The 23,905-nt window shown below is 38.2% G+C and overlaps 1 protein-coding gene across 4 annotated transcripts in view; it reads right to left on the reverse strand.

Moving 5' to 3' along the window:
* The window catches only part of PPP4R1 (protein phosphatase 4 regulatory subunit 1), a 64,114-nt gene extending 40,215 nt beyond the window's left edge, over positions 1-23,899 (reverse strand). Inside the window, exons 1-4 of one of the 4 annotated variants that reach the window (XM_029921232.1) lie at positions 23,889-23,899; positions 8,579-8,668; positions 4,841-4,925; positions 3,963-4,069 (exon numbers count right to left, since the gene is read on the reverse strand). In XM_029921232.1, the coding sequence (XP_029777092.1) occupies positions 3,963-4,069; positions 4,841-4,925; positions 8,579-8,615 (229 nt within the window). In that variant the 5' untranslated portion in view covers positions 8,616-8,668; positions 23,889-23,899. Of the gene's footprint in view, positions 1-3,962; positions 4,070-4,840; positions 4,977-5,109; positions 5,199-8,578; positions 8,669-23,888 lie in introns of those variants that run through there. The other 3 variants (XM_029921235.1, XM_029921233.1, XM_029921234.1) reach the window with 3 other exon arrangements.
* Between the last annotated feature and the right edge of the window lie 6 nt (positions 23,900-23,905).

The following is a 23,905-nucleotide window of genomic DNA, read 5'->3' on the forward strand; positions in this document are numbered from 1 at the left end:
AAAAGGGGGATTCCTATACTATTCAGCATAAATTCTAAGTGAACTAAAGTCCCAGACCTTTTTTTTTTTTTAAAAGATCAAAAGCACTAAGAGACAAATTTTAAGAAATGTTTCATCTTGAGGCAGGAAGCAAACAAAACCCCCCAAACCAACCAAGAGACGAACTAATTTCACTTTATAAAGCCTTCAATACAGACAACAGGTACCATACTCAGTTAAAAGGCAAACCAGACTGGAAGAAAACACTTAACAAAGTATTAATAACTATATACAAAGAATCCACTGTCCAAATGAATACAAAAAAGAAAATAAGAATACAAACAATTCACAGAAGAAATGCTAATGACTAAGACATGCATACACATGATGAATTATCAATACAATTCGTCATATTAGACCCACTTAGAACTTCGGTACCCATCAATGATTATATTATTAAAGCTACTTTAAGGTAAATATGCATGCATGGGGCCAGAGGAACTTTAGATTTCAACAAATAGAAATTAACCAAAGTATTAGCAGAAAATTAGCAGCATTTTACAAAGCTAAGAATCTTATTAACAAACCAATATCTGGAATCTCTATTACATGGCTGTGCCATTTGTAGTTAGACAATAACTGAACAAAATAGTGCTTCTGTTTTGAAAATTAAAAATTTAATTAGTTAAAAAAAGAGAGACCTAGGCCTTTCCTTTTCTTCATTAACCCCGAATTTGCTAACCAACCTAATAGTTATATACATTTTTGAAGCAAATGAAGGATACAAGTTAGTTTTAGTTGAGAATGAAATCAGTTACGTTTTCTTTCTTCAAAGCCCTCTTAGGCAAATACAGCAATGGAACAAAACAGAGTGGAGAAATGAACCCACTGTGAGTTGTCTGGGGGAAACTGAAGTACTGGGGAGGGATTGCAGACCTATTGCGATGGTTGAAGTGAGTGAAGGAGGAGAAGGGAGTTGAGCCTGAAGTCTCTAACTTGGTGGGCTGGGCTGATCATGACATTCAAGGTAAGGACTAGTGAAAAATGTACAGTTGCAAACTTAAAGCATATATTGTTCTCCTAAGAAAGCAAGGAGCTTAGAACCTTTAAGTCTTCTATCTGCCATATCCATATCAACTTTGATTTTGACCTTTTTATCCCTCTAAAATGGTCATTCATATTTTAATGATTTTTATATAGCAAAAGCTTGGTTAGATTCACGCTAATTTACTAATTTTTTTACCCTCATCGGTACACCTTTCATCCAATTCTTTTCCGATTCAATTTAAAAAAAATCCATACATACAGTTACACATCAACAACATGATAAGCTTCAGAAGTATGAAGAAGCTAGGCACAAAAGAATATATTTAGTATGACTCCATGTAACATTCAGAGAGGCAAACTAATCTATGTACTTAGAGGTCAAAATATGGATTTCCTTGGGGAAGAAGAACGGGAAAGAAATGAGGGGGTGCCTCTGAAATGGTTTCTAGGGTGCTAGTTCTATTCCTTGAGCTCAGTACCAATTACATGTGCCTTCACTTTGCTTTACTTCATTGGGCTGAAAATTTATAGTCCGTGACTTTTTGTAGTGAGGTTCATTCCATATTAAAGTAATAGAGTCCTCCCCACCCCCAAAGAAGTGTTCCTATTGCCCATCTTTTTCACCAAGTCAGTTCATACTGGTACACTGTTGTTCTAAATCACAAAAACACAAACTCTCTAGCACGGCACATGGTATAAATCCCTACAATCCATACCCTGACTACCTTATGGAGCAGCCTCATCATTTTAGACTGTAGACTCAGTAAACTACCTGTTGGGCAAATGGGCCACAATCCTGAACTCCTTAAACCTCTAAACTGGTCTTCTCTTCTCCGGAGTATGCTCCTTCCCTTCTCTGTACCTCATCATTCTATTAAATCCAACTCAATGTCACTAATATTCTGCAGCCAGTGCTAATCCTCCCTGTTACAATTTACTTAGAAGTTGGCCGCATTCATCAAACTGTTAATTTGAAGACAGATATTCTTATTCACCTTAGTAACTGCTCTAGCATTTGTCCTAGATTCGCTGTGTACTGTATTGTTTACTAAATGAAATATATGTCAATTAATATATTTATCATGAACTTAACAACTTGAGAAAATATGTTTTTTTAAGTTCATTTATTGATGTTGAGAAAGAGTGAGCAAGGTGGGAAGGGTCAGAGAGACAAGGAGAGAGAGAATCCCAAGCAGACTCCATGCTGTCAGCTCAGAGCCCGATGTGGGGCTCAAACTTACGAACAGTGAGATGACCTGAGCCAAATCCAAGAGTCGAACGCTTAACCGACTGAGCCACCCAGGCACCCCGAGAATGTATCTTTAAAATAGAGGTTACCCTTGACAACTAGGGGGCTAGGGCACTGACGTCCTTTGTGCAAAAGATCCAAATATAACTTCTGACTCCCCAAAAACCTGACTACTAATAGCCTACTGTTGACTGGAAACCTTACTAATAACAGATAACTAACACAGCTAGAGAAAAGAAAATATTAAGAAAATCATCAGAAAAATACATTTATACTCTACTCACTGAAAAAATCTGTAAAACTGGACCTGTACAGTTCAAGCCCATGTTGTTGAAGGGTCAATTGTATACACATACATATATATATATAATATTAATATATATATATATATATATATAATAGAAACCAGCACTATAGGAGGCAAACAGGTAAAAGATAATAAATACAAATTCCTCCATAAAGAATATCTATTTCTACTAAGAAAGGAATAACTGCAATGGGATGCACCAACAATTTAAGTTAAATCATTCAATTTCTGCCCAATTAGAAATAAATTATAAGGAAAAATTATAATTGTTGAGATTATCCTAAAACCATTCTGGCACAAGTGTACACATAAGCAAGTACACACACAGAACACTGTAATGACAGAGATCAATTTACAAATTTTTTCTACCCTATAGGAAAATTAAAAATACTTAAGGCTTATATAAATAGTAAAACACATTCCCATAAATCAAATTGCTCAATAAAAGATAAGCTCATCTAAAAAATAAAAAAATGAGACTGTTAAAATGCCAAACAGTTTGTTAGAAAGTGAAAAAGAACACATTTTAATAAAGAGATAGGCTAAAGGAAAATGTTTGCTTTTGAATTATTTCTAAAATAAAAATAAAAACATGCTTATGACTTAAGATTAGGTTAAAATGGTAAATTGTATGTTATGCATATTTCACAAGAAAAAATACTTTAAAGAAACTTAATATAACCATATTCCAAGCCTCAAATCAGGTTTACCTCTTTCTTAAGTAGACCCTTCTAGCTTTGCTTTGGAGACAAAAAGCTTTAGTTTCACCATACGTGACTGACATTTTCTTGCAAGTGAAAAACCATACAAAAAGGAAGTGTTTTATATCTGCCTGAAAAAGTTTACAGCTCACTCTATCCCTTTTAAAATGTATTCAGAATTATTTTTAAGTTTTTAGTAATTCTACGATTAACATACATGATGCAAAACAGTATTACTAGGGGCGCCTGGGTGGCTCAGTTGGTTAAGCGTCTGACTTCAGCTCAGGTCATGATCTCATGGTTCACAGGTTCGAGCCCCGCATTGGGCTCTGTGCTGACAGCTCAGAGCCTGGAGCCTGCTTCAGATTCTATGTCTCCCTCTCTCTCTGCCCCTCCCTTACTCATGCTCTGTTTCTCTCTGTCTCAATAATAAATAAACATAAAAATTAAAAAAAAAAACAATATTTCTAGATTTTTCTGATGACAAATTTCCACAATTAAACTAAACAGACCAACTAAAAATGTGTGGATCTTAAGAACAGGATTTTCTTGTTATGACACATTTGGTGATTTACTTCAGAAATCTTTTTAAAGAAGTCTCATATTACACAAGATTTTCAATAGCTTTTAAAAACTCAAATTTGGTAAAAAGAAACCTTTCTCTGCATTAAACATATACCTGAATCGTCAGCTAATCTGCTAATTCTTTCCAAAACAGCAATGCAATCTCTTTCATCATCGCAGACTTCCCTCAACGTGTCCAACAAACTCCGGGCCACCATTTGTCTAACAGAAAAAGAAAATGATAGCGTTTAGTGGGATTTTAGAATTTCAAAACGTAGAATCTATACAGTTCTAAAGAAAATTTTTCTTAATATATTTTATAACATAAATTAAGTCACTAATTTCCTAAGTGACAAATACCAGTATGGATTTTAACAAGATGAGAGTGAATAGTTCCCAAAATATTTCATCTTTGTGACAAAATTTTAAGGTCACTGAAAATTCTATAAAATTTCAAAGCGTGATCTTCAATTATCACTTGATAATGGGAAAATACACACATTCTTCATTCAGAATATTATCTTCACACATTTTTACTAAATGAGTTTTACACATCTATAGTCAAAGAATTTAAGCAAAGAGTTATCAGAAAAGTCTGATATAGGTGCTCTGGGGACCACCGCTGGAGAAACAATACATTAGGAAGTATGTCCCAATCCCCTTGAACATCACCTGGCACACAGTAGGTATAGGACAGAATTATATACTCCCCTCAGTAATCAATTTACACAATTATCAAAATTATGCCTAAAAGCAAAAAAGTAATTTTTTTTTTTTTTGCTAAAAAGCAAAGAAATAGTGCCACATGGTTACTAGAATCAAGGAATAAACAATTATAAAAGAGGCCACAGCTGTGATTATTAATAAAATGTGGTGACTGAGACTGGCCATGTTACCATACGACTTTAAACTGGAAAACTGTATTTCCCTAACTGACATTAATGTAGTAAAAACTGTCCTTTCACTTCCATAATGAAAAGAATATGCATGTACCTGTTAAATACGTTCTCACTTGCAGCATACTTGTCCAGTCTCCCCAGTGGCGTCAACATTTCATCTTGTGAGACAAAGTCCAGGGCTGAAGGTATAATAATCACATCAGACTCTGAGCTGTAGTCATCCACACCAACTATCAGAGACATCAGAAATACTCCTTATAACACTTTGAAACTAAAAAGTATCCCTTGCCTGTCTGAAGCAGCTTAAATAAAACTGCCTTTAATGTTTCTGGAGTGGTACGAAGGGTCACAAGTGACTCTTACATCAACTCGGAAGCCATGAATAACTGAAGGATGCTTCTTCTCCTCCTACAGGTAAGTCTAGTTGTCTCTAGAAAGAGAGACAGGCTACAGAAACTCAGCATGGGGTGATCACTGAGAACTTCCATGCTCAATCAGAACACTACCCTGAAAATAAATGTCAAACACAATATAGTCAATTCTGTAATGCAGTCAGAGAAAAACTCCTATCATAAAAGAATAAAGGTGAGAATTACAGCAGACTTCTCATCAGAAACAATAAAAGCCAGGAGACAGTAATCTTTGAAGTACTCAAAGAAAAAAAAAGTCTAACTAAAATTCTATACCCAGTAAATAAGTATTTTTAAAATATCTTTGAAATTTGTATCTTTCAAATACAAAGGTAAAATAGACCTTTTGAGTCACACAAAAGCTGACAGACATCATTACCGGCAAACCTGCACTATAAGAAAGTAAGTCCTTCAAGCAAAAAGAAAATTGTACCAACTGGAAATCTAGATCTACACAAAGGAATGAAGAGCACCAGAAATGGTAAATATGTGGGTAAATACAAAGGACTTTCCATATTTAAGAATCACTTTGAAAGACAACTGGTTAAAGTAAAAATAGGTACCACAAAATAAAAAATGTACCGTGGGGACTCAACTATAGAGAACAGACAATTACCAGAAGGGCGGGGGTCGAGGCAGGATGGGTGAAATGGGTGAAATGGGTGAAATAGGTGATGGGGATTAAGAAGTGCACTTGTGGTGAGCACTGAGTAATGTATAGAATTGCTGAATACTATAGTACACCTGAAACAAATATTATTACACTAATATGCTAATTACACTATATGCTAATTAGACTTTAAATAAAAGTTTTTAAAAACTACTGCGTAAAACTATGTTTCTAATGTGTAGAAGTAAAATGTAGGACTATAATAGCATAAAGGCAGGAAAGGGTAAAAAGTCCACAGTTCTAACATTCTTACCCTGTATATGAAGATATACGTATTATTTGAAGACAGACTGTAAAACCTTAAAGATGTATACTATTAACTCTACGGCAACCATTAAGCATTAAAAAAAAAAAACTCAACCCACCAAAGTTACATAGCTAGTAAGCCAATAAACGCCATAAAATGGAATCATAAAAAATAGTCAATCCAAAGAAAGGCAGAAAAAGAAGGTAAAAGAAGAAATAGGACAAACAGATGAGAAAGAACAAGATGAGAGATTTAAACCCAACCATGTCAATTATCACACTGAGCGCAGTCTCAGTAACCCAATTAAAAGGCAGAGATTTTCAAACTGGATTAAAAATAACACCAAACATGGAAATAATTACTTACACAGTGCAGAAAGTTTTATACAGGTTATGCTGATCCACAACTCACAGCAAAGTACCTTACTTATTTTGAATCAGAAAGTTGTAAAAACTGCTCAGACGCTCTCACTTGGCCTCTGTGTTCTCCTTTCTCACAGAGGCCTATTGAGGTGGCTTGGCCTTGAAGGCGCCTTTATGCAGGCTCTAGAATTCTATGACTATGACCAAACTGTTTCATCAGCCTCACACTCCTCAATCTTAAAGATAAACATTAGCAACACTGACTCTGGTCCTTACAAAGCCTGCAGGGGCAACCATCAAACGCTGCTGTGTTTAAGACAAGCCTGGAGCACTTATCTCTAAATGCACACTCCCAGGTCTCATATTCAACTACTGATTATGTAGGTTAGGAGGGAGGCCCAGGAGCACTCATTTGAATAAATACCCCTACTAATTCAAATGCTGATTGTTGAACTACCATTTTTAAGAAATATATTCTCAGAGGGCAACAAAATTGTATTTTCCTTCAATTTCTGTCACCACATCATGGTTGACCATTCTCTACCAAAGGAGGTGTTCCACTCTGGCAGAGGCAATGGTGACAAAGCTTCATTTCTATTTCCCAAAACTGCTGCCTCCTGCCAATATCTGTGCAAACATTTTGGCCTGAATCATTCTTCATCAATTCTTGATTGGACCAATAACGCTCTAGATTATCTTTTTGGAGGCCACAAGGAGCGGTTACCATAGTTACAGGCTACACATTTAGGTCTTACCCAGTCAACATGCAAATGCCTACCACAGGTTACAAGAAAGAGAAACACAAAAATAATCAATTAAAAAAACTATTATCACTAATGAAAAAAATCTCACAGCATATACCTTGATGGTACAGTATATAACATCCTCTGATAAATCAGACAACACAGTAAATGTAGCTGTACTGCTACAAAGATTCTACAGTTTATGCAAAGTACAGCACTAACTTTAAAAAGAGTATGATAAATTAAAGACACAAATTATGGTCCTTAGGAGTAATCTCTAAAACATGTAAGAAAGCAGCATAGCTAGTAAGCCAAAAGGGAAATTAAAATGCAATACTAAAAACATATCGTTAACCCAAAAGAAAGTCAGGGAAAAAGCAATGAGAAAAAAAGAAAAAAGAAAAAAAGAGACAAATAGAAAAAAGCAGAGCCAGGGATACCTGGGTAGTTCAGTCAGTTTAGTGTCCAATTCTTGATATGGGTTCAGGTCATGATCGATCATCAGGGTCATGAGATCAAGCCCCACATCAGGCTCTGCACTGATCACATAGCCTGCTTGAGATTTTCTTTCTCTCCCTCTCTCTCTGCCCCTACTAAACATACGTGTGCACATGTGCACGCACATGCTGTCCCTAATAGAAAAAAATTAAGAAAAAAAAGCAGACCTAAATACAACCAGACCAACAATTACATTATACATAAGTGGACTAAACATTTAAAAGCAGAGATTTCCAACTAATAAAAAAGTAACACCCAACTATAGCCCTCTACCAGAGACATAGCTTTAAAGCCAAAATTTCTACCAAGAGATTGAAAGGAAAAAGATTTATTTTTTTAAGTTTATTTATTTATTTGGAGAGAGAGTACAAGTGGGGGAGTGACAGAGAGAGAGAGAGACAGAGAGAGAGAGAGCGAGAGAGCGAGAGAGCGAGAGAGAGAGAATCCAAGCAGACTCTGCACTGCTCAAATGCACAAAACCATGAGGTCATGACCTGACTCGAAACTGAGAGTTGGACGCTTAACCAACTGAGCCACCTGGGGGTCCTGAAGGACTTTTTTCTTTAAAGATAAAACATGAAACAGTAAGCATAAGAGTGGAGTGGTGATATTATTATTACTAGATAAAAAAAGACAAAGACAAGGAATATTACTGCAGATAAAGAGAGACATTTCAGACCTCCATACCCCACCTTAGGGCTTTCTTTTTGGATAACTAAAGTTTATGGATTCTTCACTACAGCAGCAATAGCCCTTTAGGGTTTCACAGCTTTAAAAATTTAGTCTCCTTCACTGATGAAGTAAAAAAAAAAAAAAAAGTCACCTTTTCTGTTATTTGAAATGTCAAATTTACCAAAAAGCATATAAAACAATGATCACTCTGAAATGCTTTTTCAAATTACCTGACCTCCCCAAATTCCCATACTTCCTCAGCTCCATGCAGCAGCACCAGCAGAAATCCAAAGGGGCAGAAAGCAATGTTCCATTTTTAACTGTTTTAAATTGAAGGAAAACAGTGTGTAAAATGTCAAAGTTTAAAAGTTGGACCTAACTGGAATTAAGATGATTAATTCAACCACTACATAGTTACAGCAAAAGTGGTGTGGAAAGAGCAGAGGCTCTTTAAAGTAAGGCAGATCTGGGTTCAAATCTCATGTTTTGCTACTTATGAACTATCTATGTGAACTTATACAAATACCTAATCAATCTAGGTCTGCTTCATCTATAAAATTCTGCAAGACTTAAATAAAGGTCAATACTTTTTAAGACACACTTAATGTCTATAAAGTATGATATGCTGTCAGGCAAATAAGTAAATGTTCCGTCCCCTCTGCATTTAGGTTGGTTTCTAGATACAGAGAATCTCAACGTGGTTTCTGTGTGTTTTTAAATGTCATCCACGTCAACCACTAAGTAGGGCAGCACATACACTGTAAGTGCCAGGCACTCAACAAGGAACACAGATACAAACATTAGACAAAATGTGTATGCATGTAGTTTATATGTATAAATATGTGCGCATATCTAGGTCTATAAATATATACTAGTGTAGATACACAGTGTAAGCATACATACAAAATATGCTGTTAACTGTATTTTTCACTATTATATGTCTAAACCTGCCCTGGTGAGGATAAGAAGGCTTCAAAGAGTCAAGCAACTTCTTGGAAGGTATACTGGAGTTTGCCAAGCAGGACAGAGGGCAGGAAGAGGGCATTCTAAGCAAAGAAATCTAAAAACAGTGAGGAAGTAAAGGAAAACTACAAGAAATTTATTTAGTACAGGTGAGACACAGGGTTCATACAGAAATGAGGCAGGAACCAAAATCAGCTTAGCAGCCTAATTTTTAAAAAGTAACATTACTACATTTTGCAAAATCCTCTTACCTGGCTAAAGAAATCCCATTACCACTCTAATTAGAAATGGCATTTAAAATTTACTAAACAACAACTTAAATTCAACAATAGTTACACCTGTTTTGAGCAACAGACAATACTGGGCAGCACATATACTTATTCAATTGTGCTACACTAAGCTTTATTAAAATTATTATTAATCAAAATCATCATTTAAAGAAATGAGTATTTCTTTATTTTGAGAGAGAGAGTGAGCAGGGGAAAGGCAGAGAGAGAGAAAGATGGAGAATCCCAAGCAGGCTCTGAGCTGTCAGCGCAGAGCCCAATGAAGGGCTTGAACTCACAGACTGTGAGATCATGACCTGAGCCGCAATGAAGGGTCGGAAGCTTAACTGACTGAGCCACTCAGGTGCCCCAAAATCATCCTTTTTTTTTTTTAAGTTAAGAAAGAAGCAAAGATCATTCTGTCTTTTCCAAACCAAAAGACCTTTTGCCTTTACATAGCATTCTAAGGGAAGCCCAGGTGTCACATTACTCCTGTTCCGATTATCTGACACTGCTAGCTGTTGGAGCAGAGGAGAGGGTACAGAGGAGCCCTAGTCCCCTTCAAGAGTGTATTCTAATTCAGTGGAGGCAACCTGGTGGTACCTGCATCAATACCACAAGTAAGCCTCTTTCCTATTCCTTGCTAACAACGCTCACACACTATACCTTCATGCCCATTTCAGGCTCACTCAAGAAATTTAAATGTACTTTCTTAAATCTTAAAATTCTCTCAAAAGATGTTACAGATCTCTAAGTTCCCAGAACTACCCTCAAAAAATCAACTTCCTTTCTTCCTTTACCATCACACATGTATTTGATAAACTCTATAACACCAAGTCAGGGGAAATAATGCCAGCATCCAGGAGAACAAAAGCAAGGGAGAAATCTGAATAGTATACCTGACAACCATTCTACTCTATAATCACATATATGTTTAACAGCACAAGAAGAGAGGGGCACCCGGGTGGCTCAGTCAGTTAAGCATCCAACTTTGGCTCAGGTCATGATCTCACAGCTCATGAGTTTGAGCCCTGGTTTGGGCTCTGCGCTGACAGCTCAGAACCTGGAGCCTGCCTCGGATTTTGTGTGTGTGCGTGTGTATGTGTGTGCTCGCGCGAGCGCATTCCTCCTCTGTCTCTCGAAAATAAACATTAAAAATTTTTTTAATTAAAAAAAGAGCATAAGATAGAAAGCTGTCCTCGCAGGAGTCTCAAAATGCAGCATCTCACTACTGCTGTATGAAGATGTATTTTTCCAACAAAACCAATCACCTCATTACAAGGACTCACTACAGAAACAACATTACAAGGAGGGAAAGTGAGGCTATGTATACCATAATTTCTGAGCAATATAAAGGTAATTAAAGGTAATTCTGACAATGGAGCCTTTTCCGGACACAGTGAATCTAGAATTTAAGCTTGCGATTCTCTAAAATGACTTTTTCACCAAACTTTTTTTTTTAATTTTTTTAATGTTTTATTTATTTTTAATACAGAGAGAGAGACAGAGCATGAGAGGGGGAGGGGCAGAGAGAGAAGGAGACACAGAACCGGAAGCAGGCTCCAGGCTCTGAGCTAGCTGTCAGCACAGAGCCTGATGCGGGGCTCGAACCCACGAACGTGAGATCTGACCTGAGCCGAAGCCGGAGGCTTAACCGACTGAGCCACCCAGGCGCCCCTCACCAAACTTCTTAAACAGGTAGTTTCCTTTACAGCCTTCACCCCTCCAGAAGAAAAATAATCCGTTCTATTTCTCTTTCACTCTGGTGACTCTCATCTTAAAGATCAGCAATAATTTGCCAAAATTAGAGGGCCCCTCTTAGATTTTTTATTGTCTTCTCGATACCATTTGACAAGACTGCCTGCCCCTAACCCAACACTCTCCTCTTAAATTCTCTTCTCTTTGGTTCTCTGGAAGTACACAATCCTGAGTATTTTTCTACCTTTCTGGGCTGTTCTTGTTAACTTTCTTCTGCTCTCTTTAAGGAGGGAGTTTCCTTCTAATTTTATCCTCATGTTTTACACACACATATCTCCTCCCCTTGAAAATCCCCTTCATTACTTACAATGCAGATGACCTCCAGAGTTCTCCTGCCCTGACCCCGGATCCATAAGTGCAAGTACTTCAAAGAATCTCCACCTCAATGTAACATTTGTTCTGAAAATTTAACTGTCCAAACCAATCTTATAAAAAGCAGCTCTCTCTCATGACTTTCTCCCCCACAGTAACTTAATGCTCCCATTATCTAATCAGTTTCTAAGAACTATAAATTCTACTTTTATAAAGTATCCTGCCTGTATTCCCACTTCCCAGTTCCCAACACCCTAATTCAGAGACTCTGATACTTTCTGTGGAGAGCAAACCAAGGCGTTTGAACCTCACGAGAAACACAAAAGATTTTCCTGGGAATAAATCAAACAGATTTAAGGGATATTCCAGACCCCAACTTCTAGGAGTACTCATTGCAAAAATATGCCTAGTGGTTTGGATCCTAAGGCTTTCCCTTTTACAATCTCCCAGACTCCCATTGGACAAGGAAAGAGGTATCTCTCAACTCCAAGGCCACTGTTACACTGCCCCAAGGCTGGAAAAAGCCTCCACTGTCAAACAAAGAGACCCACTGAGATAATGCTAAAAGGGTTAAGAGATCAACTCTCTAAGACTGCAACAAATACTTTTACAAGTCAGGTATTTTTCAATCCTTTGTTTGTTTTTTTTTTGTTTGTTTTTTTATGGCTTTTATTTATTTTTGAGAGACAGAGAGACAGCGTGAGCAGGGGAGGGTCAGAGAGAGAGGGAGACACAGAATCCGAAGCAGGCTCCAGGCTCTGAGCTAGCTGTCAGCACAGAGCCCGATGCAGGGCTCGAACCCACGAACAGTGAGATCATGACCTGAGCCGAAGCCGGTTGCTTAACCGGCTGAGCCACCTAGGCGCCCCTCAACCCTTTGCTTTAAAAAAACTTTGAAAAGGCTGATAGCTCATTAAAAATATAATTTTAAAAAATTTTAGCATATAAGTTGGAAGAAGTCCAAGGAAATTAGTGGCACTGCTAGAATCCTTCCCATCAACTTAATTATGTCAACAAAATTCAGTGCACATAGGTCTTAAAAAATAGCAATCAATGCTAAATTTGGTCTCATGCTAGCAACAAATTACATTCATCCGTGAATACGTAACTTTTTAAAGAGCTTCATCCATCTCAGTAAGAAATGCCCATTTAATAAAATTTTGTTTACAAAGTGTTTACCATAATGTGTGATACATTTTGGCTGACCAAATGAGTATTAATTATAATAATGGAATAATAATAACTGAAACAAAAAACATTTGTAGTTTTCTGGCCATGGGAAATGAAAATTTTCCATTTCTCTTTGTATACATACATTTAATGCAAGAAACATGATAATCAGTAAAACTTTTAAGCGTAAAAAATATATTAGGGTAAAATTTTGTGTAAGAAATGGAAAGAGATCAAGAAAAAAGAACAAGGTAAAACTCCCAATTTAGTTTATTCTCGAAAGTGGATTGACAGTGGGTATCAAAGTGCTGTGCTGTGTAGATTCCATTTTAGTAAATTTTATAATCACTGTATGTACATATTCATAATGGTTTTACTTTTTAAAAACACCTGTAAACTTAAAAATGTATCAGATGGAGGTTTTGAAATTATTTTAGGAGGTAAAATTGTGAAGACCAGTGCCCTCAATCATAGACTGGGCGTTCCTCACCCTAAGCCGGCTTCCCCAGCAGCGCCACTTCCACCTCCCCCATGCCCTGCTCTACTCCGTGCCCTGCACTCCCTGCCCTTCCCTTCCCCCACCCCAAACTCAAGGCAGCCAGGATGAAGGTACAGCTCTGGGGACACCAGGATCTGGCCCAGCCTATTTTCCTCTCCAGCACACAGTCCGTGCAGGGGGCCATTTCTGGCCACAGGCCCCACAGCTCTCCAGTCTTGTGTGCTTATGTCTGCCCCATTTTTGCCATTCATCCTCATTGGAGTTTAAATTTACCTACTCATGAACATCCAGGAAGCACTTCCCAGTCTAATTAACAGCTCTTCCTTCTTTGAATTCCCTAATCTTGGTGCCCTTGGTTTTATTCTGCCAGCAAGAGCAGTGCTGGAGTGGTTTTTTTCTTCTTTTCTTTTTCCTCTGCCTGCCCCCAGCCCCAAAAGTAGACAGATTCCCTGAAGGCAAAGACTGTCTTATTATTCTTTTTATTCTCTAAGAAAGAGTCTAAGGCTTCTCCTGAATAATGCACATTCATTAATATTTGTTGGTGAAAGGTAGCCCGCAGGGATACTAGAGGGGACTAGGGTACTTCATCCCTCACTATGGGAGTGACAAGGACTTTAGCATATTAATGCCTCTGAGAAGTACCACACCAGAGAACTGGTTAATCTGGATAAGCTGACTTTCACCAAGCTTGATCAAAACATCCTTCTGTTCACCATACAGCCTCAAATAATAGCCTTTAAAACAGTAAAAAGCAGGGGTGCCTGGGTGACTGGTTAAGTATCTGACTTCTTGATCTTAGCTTAGGTCATGGTTCTCCAGCTCATGAGATTGAGCCCCAAATCGGGTTCTGCCCTGTCAGCATTTGGGATTCTTTCTCCCTCTCTCTGCCCCTCCCTTGGCTCGTTCTCTCTCTCTCTCAAAAATAAATAAAAATAAAACTTTAAGGAAAAAGAAAAGAAAGAAAAGCAGATAGTGTGTCCTCCCTCCTCCCCTTCAATTTTTCCCTTGATACTGCTTAGGCCACAATAAAACTTACAAATTTTCTGTTCTTCAATTCTTCACATATTAGAAAATGAAAACAAAATGTACTCTAGAGATTTAATCATCTTCATAAGACCTGCCTTAGGGCATGGGCTTTAAAATTCATATTTTAATAAATAACCAAATAAATAGGGAGCAAGGAAAAGCTCTTCAGTAAAGCAGACTGCCAACCAGTAAATGTAAACTGATTCAATTAAGAATCCTGGCCACATTCTACCACTAATGGGTTAAAGTCTGTTTGGGAATGGCATATTTCCTCGGTGTCAAAGTATTTTTCCAACTAATCACAAAAGAACAGTATCTTTAAGTGAGAAATCTTGCAGATATCACCTTACTTGAGTGGTTAAAAAATAACCACCACCAATAATAGTTGACATCAGGTGCCTCTTGAGATAAAGCACTGAGAAAAATCACATGTTCCCCCCACCCCCCAAAAGCATAACCTGAAATCATGACAAAACAGAAAAACCAAATTGACTCTTCAAAAATCTCAGTATCATGAAAAATAAAGGCCTTTAAATTTAGAGCTATAACAAGGAAATGCAATACTGGAGCCAGCACTAACAAGACAGCTGCTATAAAGAACATTATCAAACAACTGATGAAACTGGAAAATGGACTACTTATCACATATTTGAATTGTATCCCTGTTACATTTTCTGACTTTGCTGATGAAAGAAAGCCCTTGCTCTTAAGAGATCCAGGCTAAAGGTCCTGATTTCTACAACTTATTTTCAAAAGGTGCAAAGAAGATTAAGAACAACGTATACATATACATACACACACACACACACACACACACACACACACACACACACGTATATAGAGAAAAACAGAGCAAACGGGCAAAATGTTAACAATGGGTAAATGTAGATGAAGGGTTTGGGGAATTAACTCTAACAGCTGTGCAACTTATGCATAGATTTGACATTTTTCAAAGTAACACATTTAATTTGAAAATAAATTATTTCATTACTTGACTGCAAGTACGGTTTTATGGCTATATTTAGTTTGACCAGAAGAACCAAGGCTCATCTCAACAAATATGTGCTACAGCTCTGCTGTGTGATGGCACTCTGCTATAAAGAAGCAAAATGTTATAAACCATAGACTTAACAGTACAGTGCAGGGTCAGCAAATCATGGCCAGTAGGTTAAACTGGCCTACAGTCTGCTTTTGTAAATAGAGTTTATTGGCTACTGTTCATTAATTTACATACTGTCTATGGCTGCCTTCACCTTATAATGGCAGATCTGAGTACCTGCAAGAGACCGTGTGGCCCACAAAATTTTAAATATTTACAGCCTGGTCCTTTATTGAAACTTTCCAATCCCTGGTCTTGTAATATTACAGAAATGCACGTAACACATGGCTTGGGGGAAAAAAATGAATAAAAAAACAAATTTGAAGGACCATATAACTTAGTCCTCGTAAATATAGCCTCGAGCCAGGTATGCCATTTCAAATCTGTACTTTGTGACATGTTTATCAGCTGTCTTTCCTTTAAATATAAAAAGTTTAGTAAATTTTTAGCAATGATCTTTACTAATAAGTATAAAATCATCTCACATTGAACTTTTAATTTCCTCAAGTTCATTCTATGATATTCCAAAAAGCATTTCCCTGAAGTACACATAAAAATGAAACAGCAGTGTGTTTATCAACTGTCAAATTAGTTGCAAAGATCATGCTTCCTAAATAGCATTGTCAGAGACGTGTGACATATCAAAGCCCTTCTAAGTGCAGATCTTGCATACATTATAGATGTTTGTTGTTTGTTCCCTTCAGTGAGTAAACATTTTCCCTACGGTCTTATTAACCCAATTACTTTGGTTAGTAATCCTTTCTTCCAGAGGCTGTCCAAATATAAATTTTGACCTAATCTAGGTCCTAATTACCACCAATCTCTAATAGAATCTTGAATTTACTTGAAGTACTGAAGTTATTTCTACCAAAAACTACCTTGATTTAAAATTTAAATGTAAATATGACTATAAATTCAAAGCAGTAAAATAAATTTAAATATAATTTCAGATTTTAGAATGACCTCTTCAGGTGATTAGCTAGTGACAAGATCAGACACATTAGATCTCATCAAATTCTTACCCACTTTTATTCCAATGACTAACTCAGCCATACATGGGCGCTTAAAACACAAAGAAAAAAAGGTGTATTTTGTAAATTATAACATTTCCATTGCAGACAGGAGCAACTCAGGACAAAAATTATTTAACCCACCAGATACTTGGAGCATATTACTACCTTTATAACCGCTAGAACCTTTAGGAGGTTAAATGACCTAAATAAGTGATAAATTAAGGGAAGTCAAATTGGAAGGCAGTAAAACACAGTGATAAAATGTAGTAAAGTAAGAAATACTGTGTCACACAGGTTTATTGAGCAAATTATTTAACCATCAGATAAGCTTCACTGGATACCACTTCTGTAACTTCACAGTTACTACACACCTCACAGGGGAATACTGCAAGCAAGGTTATACCACATGCCCAACATCAATAGGACAATAAATGTTAAGTTGAAAAAAAAAAACCAAAATCCAGAAATTTCGTCCACCTCCTGTTTGCAGCTAAAGAGCTATGTTAGAGGATATCTAGGAAAAGAATATTAAATCCTACAAGATCTGAACTGTATTCTTTCTAGCCTCTGCCACCTTTATCTGGGAGACCCTGGGCCTAAACTTTCTATTGCTGAAAGGACAAATATACAGCTCTTGATTTCAGTAAATCTAGGAACACTGGTTCACTAGAGGTACAGCACAAATCAAATTTTAAAAGTTCGTATAACCTACTAAATGATAGAGCAAACCAAAATAGAAAATTCAACTTCTGTTTACCAGTATTCTTTCGATAACAAAGATTGACCCAAAGGCGTGAAATGCGCTTAAGCACGATAAAAATAAACAAGATGTTACTTCTGTTAATTTGGAGATCAAAATGAAAGTGAAGTGAGTAGTCATTTAAACGTACTTTACTGCAGTAGATCCAGCAAGGCAAATGTCTGAAGAATTTAATCATTTAAATTTCATCCTTTACTACACCTTACACCATAACCTTAGATATCCTTCTGTTCATAGATAGAACATCACACTTCAAGTATATGCCTTGTGAAATATTTATAGCTAAAATAAAATGATACCTGGGATGTTTTGAAAGCACTCTGGCTGCCTCCTCCCTGCTTCCCCCAACCAAAAAGCCCAGATGTAAGAAAGGGATAAATGAAAGTTCAAGCTAAATGACGGGTATATAATGGCTCATTGGCTATGTAGGTTTGAAATTTCTCATTTAAAAAAAAAATGGCATTCACTTAAAATGAAAATCATATTTAAAAAACAAAATCATAGATGCAGAAAAAGAATGTGACAAAATTCAACATCCACTCTTAATTTCAAAAAAAGTTTTCAGTAAACTCAGGAAGTTTTTCAACCTGATAAAGGGCATGTGTGAAAAAATAACAAATGGAACATCAAAATTCAAAACTTCTGCTCCTCAAAACATACTGTTGAGACTGTAAGACAAGTCACAGGCTAGAATATTCGCAAACCACATACCTGAGAAAGGACTCGTGCCTAGAATACATAATTCTTTTATTAACAAAATAATCCAATAAAGGAATGGGAAAAAAATTTGAACAGTTACTTCATCAAAGATATCTAAATGGTAAATGAGCACATGAAAATAAGAGCATTATTAGTCATTAGGGAAATGGAATTCAAACTACCAAAAAAACCCAAACCCTCTATACACTTAATAGGATGGCTAAAATGAAGACTGGGTAATACCTACATACCTCAGTGAATTGAGCGTCTAACTCCTGATTTTAGCTCAGGTGATGATCTCATAGTGATGGACTCAAGCCCTGCATCGGGACTCCACACTCAGTGTGGAGCCTGCTTGAGATTCTCTCTTCTCTCTCTCTGCTCCTCCCCCACTGACAGTGCTCACTCTCTCTCAACATTTATTATTTATTTAAAAATAAATAAACAAAATAAAACAAAGACTCCCCACACCAAATGTTGGCAAGGGTATGGAGCACCTGGAGATCTTCCACACTGCTGGTGGGAGTGTAAAATGGGCCACCACTATGGAAAAATTTCCTTAAAAAGGCATTTTAAAGTATATCCCCAAGAGAAAGAACGTATGTGTCCACACAGAGACTTGTACCTAAGTGCTCACTGCAGCTTTATTCTGTAACATCCCAAAACCGGAATCAACCCAAAAGTCCATCAACATGTTTCAGATCGAGAACAGCCGAGAAAAGTGAAGTAACTTACTGAAGATGATAAATGAATAAACAGCAAGGCCAGAATCTGAATGCAGGCCTAACATTTACAAAACCAAGTGCTCTTCTGTGCACAGAACTATATACTGAGATGTTTTCCAGAATTGGAGCACGACAAATGCTCAACCACCAACAAAGCTAACATCAATTAGGCCAGAGAACAAGCCCGCCCCCACCCCCCCCCCCGGGGTCTAGAGGGGCAGGGAGCTAAGAAAGCTTGACTGAACTGTTAAGAGGATCAGAGGATGGATCTGGAGAAGGGGGGACCTTAGGTGACCTGCCAGATGAAAGATGTGTTTAGAAGTACCTTCCTCAGAACTTACAGGGGATACAGGACCTATAACCTCCTTAGCCCAAATTCCACAAGTGTGCCACGTCCTCTTCCTCACAAAACATTCAATTATGTTTATGTTCAGGTCCAAGTTAAATGCACACTTTAATTCCAATCGAGGGACTGCCAACCCTATCATGTAGCTGATGGCAAAAATTCTTTGCCCTCAAGAGAAAAAAAATCCTAAATTCCAAAATAGAAGGCAAACAGAGGAGTAGTTTAAAATATAAATTCTTTGTTTTGAGAGGGGGAACTGAGGCAAAAGGACTAGAAATAATAATTCAGTGATCGAACAAAAGTGGTAGACTAATGAACTTTACCTAGCAAGGGCTATTTGTCTTTCATAGGCAGAAAGAGCAAACAAAAGCCTATAATTTTTTTTTTAACTGCAGCTACAAGCCCAGGCAGCTGACATGCATATTTACAAAGAGTTTTCCTTTTCCCTTCTTTAAAAAAAAAAATTCTAGAGAGAATTGTTACTCAACACATCATTAACTGATTCTATACACATGTGGGTACAACTAAAACCATTTTTAAGCACTTTTCTAGGTTATTAATTATATTATCTCTAAATAAAGATTTCTCCTGTCCAGTCTTGTTGCTAAGTCAAAATAAGCTACCAAGTCTCATGACTCACTCTTCCAAATCCCCATTTAACAACACTTCTAAATTATGACTTTCAAGGGCACCTTCCTACAGTTTAACTGATTCCCTGGTCACTATTAGACAAAGCCCCAGTTTTTTGCTCCTTAATTCCCTAGGTGGCAAGGACTTTAAGAATCTTATCAAAAGTAATTTGCAAAAAGTAGTCGGAGGGCCCAGAGACTCTTTGAAAGAGGTACAGCCCAGGCAGTTATACCCAATTAGTTTTGGATCCATCCTTAATTCACTCTAACCCAAAAGTGCCCTCAAACCTGAGAAACAATATATGTAGTGTGAAAGGTTTCCAAAACTTCTTCAAACATGAACAATTCTGCATATGCCGTAATACAGCTCCAAAAGCTCCTCAACATCATGCTAGTTACAGCTGAAAGAAAAGTTAACATAAAGACTAAATAAGCTCTATTACACCCAAGTGTCACTTGAACGATCTCTCTTGGTTAAATTAAACCACATGCAGCATGCTAGATTAACCTTCAAGGGTATTTGAAACATGAGTTCACATTGCCTATGTGACAGGCTTGGGTGACTCAATGTTGTAAACTGGGCGATTTAAGAAAAGACCATTTCATAAACAGTATTTAGAATCAGGAGGCCTACCTTAAAATTCTGGCTGGTAGTTAAGGAGTTTCATTTCTTCAGAAAATAATTTAGTCCATTTGTGCATCAGTTGATTTGTTTATTGATATCAGAACACCACAGCCTATACTTCCGAGGAGTGCTATGAAGAATATCTGTGCAATAAAGCTAACTCATCCGATCTGACTGTATCTTAAGTCCTATCTTAAGTCCTATCTCATTGATTTTAGAAACCTAGCAACTTGCATTTTGAAATGTAAATCAAAACTGCACCTTTAGAAAACTGACAAGAGAAACTTGAAATCTCTCTCTGCGAGTCTGTGATTTTTGCACTGCCTGCCATTATTTAAGGAACAGAGGGGCACCTGGGTGACTCAGTCAATTAAGCGGGTGGCTTCGTCTCAGGTCGTGATCTCACGGTTCGTCCCTGAGTCGGGCTCTGTACGGACAGCTTAGAGCCTACAGCCTGGAGTCTGCTTCGGATTCTGTGTCTCCCACTTTCTCCCTCTGACCTTCCCCTGTTCGCACTCTCTCTCTCTCTCTCAAAAATAAATTTAAAAAACATAAAAAAATATTTCCCAGAAGTCACTCTGCTGAGATACCTATTCAAACGTGAGTCACTGGCTTACTTTCACTTTGAAATTCAAAGTATGTTTCACAGCACCATATGGAAAGTATTTTAACCTAAAGCAAACTTAATTTTAACAGCATGTAACCTATATTCTTATCTTTATGACTTTCTACTATGTACATACAATGCACCGTCTTTCACATATTAGGATTTTGTTTCTTTCTCTAAGAGTATCATATCAGCCAAGTCGGTCTTTGACCAACTCTTTTCTCATTCTACCCACTTTTCTATGGGCTCTGTACAGAGACTTTGGGACTTAAAACAAATCAAAACACCTGACACTCTTATCAAGGCTGGGCAACGCCCCCCTTTCAAGATCTAGACACCATCCCATGGCCCCTCTGAGTCTCCATAGCTACAGATCACCTGTACAGTAGTATTCGCTCTCTTCTTAGTCTAAGTTCTGCATTCAGTAAAGGCAACCAAGATTCTAGAGTCTGGCCAGTAAGTAATTCCTTTCCATTACAAAGACCGACCTAGACCTAAGCTTGGCTGAAGCAGCAGGATCTGATTCACAACTCCAGAGGCGGGCCTCCAGACCAGTGTTGCTTGAGGCAGAAAATCAGGCTCCTATGATCTTTTCTAGTCGTAAGGGCAGCCCAAGCTCCTTTCTCTCTAACATCTCTGGTCCTCCACCTTCCCCAAGATGTGACAAGTTTTCTCAGCTTCTCCATACTTCTCTTACCCTTGACCTAGGTAGGCATCACAGCCGGATTTCCCCCTGCATAATAGACAGCAAGAAGTCCTTCAAACTGGCTGCATGTTCAAAGACTGTTCCTAAATACTCTGGATAAACGCATCACTGATAAAGACCTCAGTAACTGAAATAAATTAGTAATGACTCTAACAAAATCTTTAATCCACTTACAAATATGCAAATAAACTATTTATGCCTTCAGATGTCTAATGTTTTATCCTAAATTAAAATGCACTGGAAACTAAAAGAACCTTTAAACTGTTAGCTGCAAGCATTAGCAGCATCTATAAATATATTCTGTAGTGTAATATTCAACATCAGTATTTTTCTGCTCTTTCTTTTAAACTTCCCTACTCTTTACTCCTAACAACCACCACATAATATTCACTATCTACCAGGTAATGTTCTAAGTGGGTTTTTTTTGCATTAATTTATGTAAGGTTCTAAAAAACTCCAAGTAGGCAATACTTGCATGCCTATTTACAAATGACAAAACTTAAGCATACAGAGGTTAAGTGAATTGTAGGAGTCTGTCCAAAGTGGCAATACCAAAACTGGAACAGAAAAGTCTGGCTCTAGAGTGTTGTCTATTAACTACCGTGTTACACTGCTTTGGGTATCTTCATTATCACACTCAAATTAAAATTGCTTGTAAACCACTAGAGGGCATAGATTATGACTGTCCTTTGCAGAGCCACATCCTCAGTACCCAGAAGTCCTGAGAGGCTCATGAATAAATCATTGTTGAGTTCCTCACAGGTGTGCTTTCCCTTCTAGGCTCTGCTCCCTTAAGGTCAAAGAGGAAACTGACACTACCACTCATCCCTTAAGAGTTAATGGCGCTTAGGTAAAAATAAAAGAAAGCGCAGAAGATGTTGCGACACACACTCCTACTAAACACCTGCTGAATGACAGGTCGTCTACTTCTATAAAGTCTTGAACCTGATTATTCAAATGAGAAGCCCCTGTTTGAAATAACAATCTGAGCTACGTCTCCAATCCTAACTTAGCAAGTAATCAATAGCTGCCTTAAATAACCTTTTAGACTTAGCAGCAGGTGTAAAACATTAAGTGAAACTTAAAGCTGTCCTTCACTACATTAGTGCATTAGAGCTTCTTAAACAAAAACCCAGAGTAGCAGAAGTTTGCATTTGAGTCATTTGCTTTAAAAATAATTACTTTTTAGAGAACCCTTCTGAATAGATTCCCCTTACTTCACTCAAAACACCTAGGAGTTTAAAAACTAAGCTTAATTTGGCCAAGGGAAACCACATTAGACGACGCTATGGATTAACTACACAGTATTTAAAAGAACAACTGCAGACAGCAACCATCTGTGTTACTTACCTAGGTATTAGCCACAGTAGGCTTTCCCCCTAAATACACCACAAATTCTACCAGGGTTACCATTTCAACGCAGAACAATTTCCAAATTACCTTCTGATGCTTAGAAAAGCACACACGAAATAAACAAATTCCTTTCTAAATATCAGTTCCTTCCTGATACTGTTCGGGAAACAATGTCAAACTTTTTATGTTTATCTTTTTTAAACAAAAGAATCGACGCTCTTGAAACTCCCTTTCCTCAAAGAAAAGCTGAAATTGTAATATTTGGGGAGGGCTGGGTGTTTCGCGAAGATTTGCATTAAAGAAATACGCTCTGTTAACGCAGTACCTCCAGCCGAAGCCACACCTTCTAGCCTTCCCGTAATGCACAAGTCACAGGGGGGTGTCGAGGCAATTTAAAACTGCTAAGAGCCGAAGGGAAATTACAAGTATGTAGTAGTCTCCACACAGGCAGAGTCGGAGCAACCGAACTGAGGCCGCAGAACGCGGACCAGGCTTCAATGCCGCTGGCCGCTGAGTGATACTTGAGAGCAACTCTAAGTAAACACACCTTCCTTCACGGAGCCTCTTCCTTCCTGGGGGCGGGGAGCTCGGGGTGGGGGCCCGCGGGAGGCCCCCACCGGGAACAAGCACACCCCAAATGCCTATTTCAAATCTGGGCCCCGCCACTTTCTCCTCCCTGCACAGACACCGAGCGGCCCCCAAGCCCAAAGCGCCCAGTCAGGCCGGGGGTGGGGGTGGGGGGTGGGGGGTGATGCGACGGTGGGCGGCGGGGCAGAGCCCGAGCTCGGGCGTTGGGCATCTCTCGCCGCCCGCGGACCCGGCGCGCCGTTCCCTCCCCGAAGCGCAAGGTTCCCTCACGCTCGCGGCCTGGGCCGGCCCAGGGCCACGCCTCGCCGAGCTCCGTCCCCGCCAGCCGGGCCCAGGCCGCCGCTGCTGCCGTCCGCCCTTCCTTCCCGGCCGCGACAGCTAGGAGGGCGCACTCACATCCGTCCGCATCCTCC

The sequence above is a fragment of the Suricata suricatta genome, chromosome 14, assembly GCF_006229205.1.
Source record: "Suricata suricatta isolate VVHF042 chromosome 14, meerkat_22Aug2017_6uvM2_HiC, whole genome shotgun sequence".
Classification (NCBI taxonomy): domain Eukaryota; kingdom Metazoa; phylum Chordata; class Mammalia; order Carnivora; family Herpestidae; genus Suricata; species Suricata suricatta.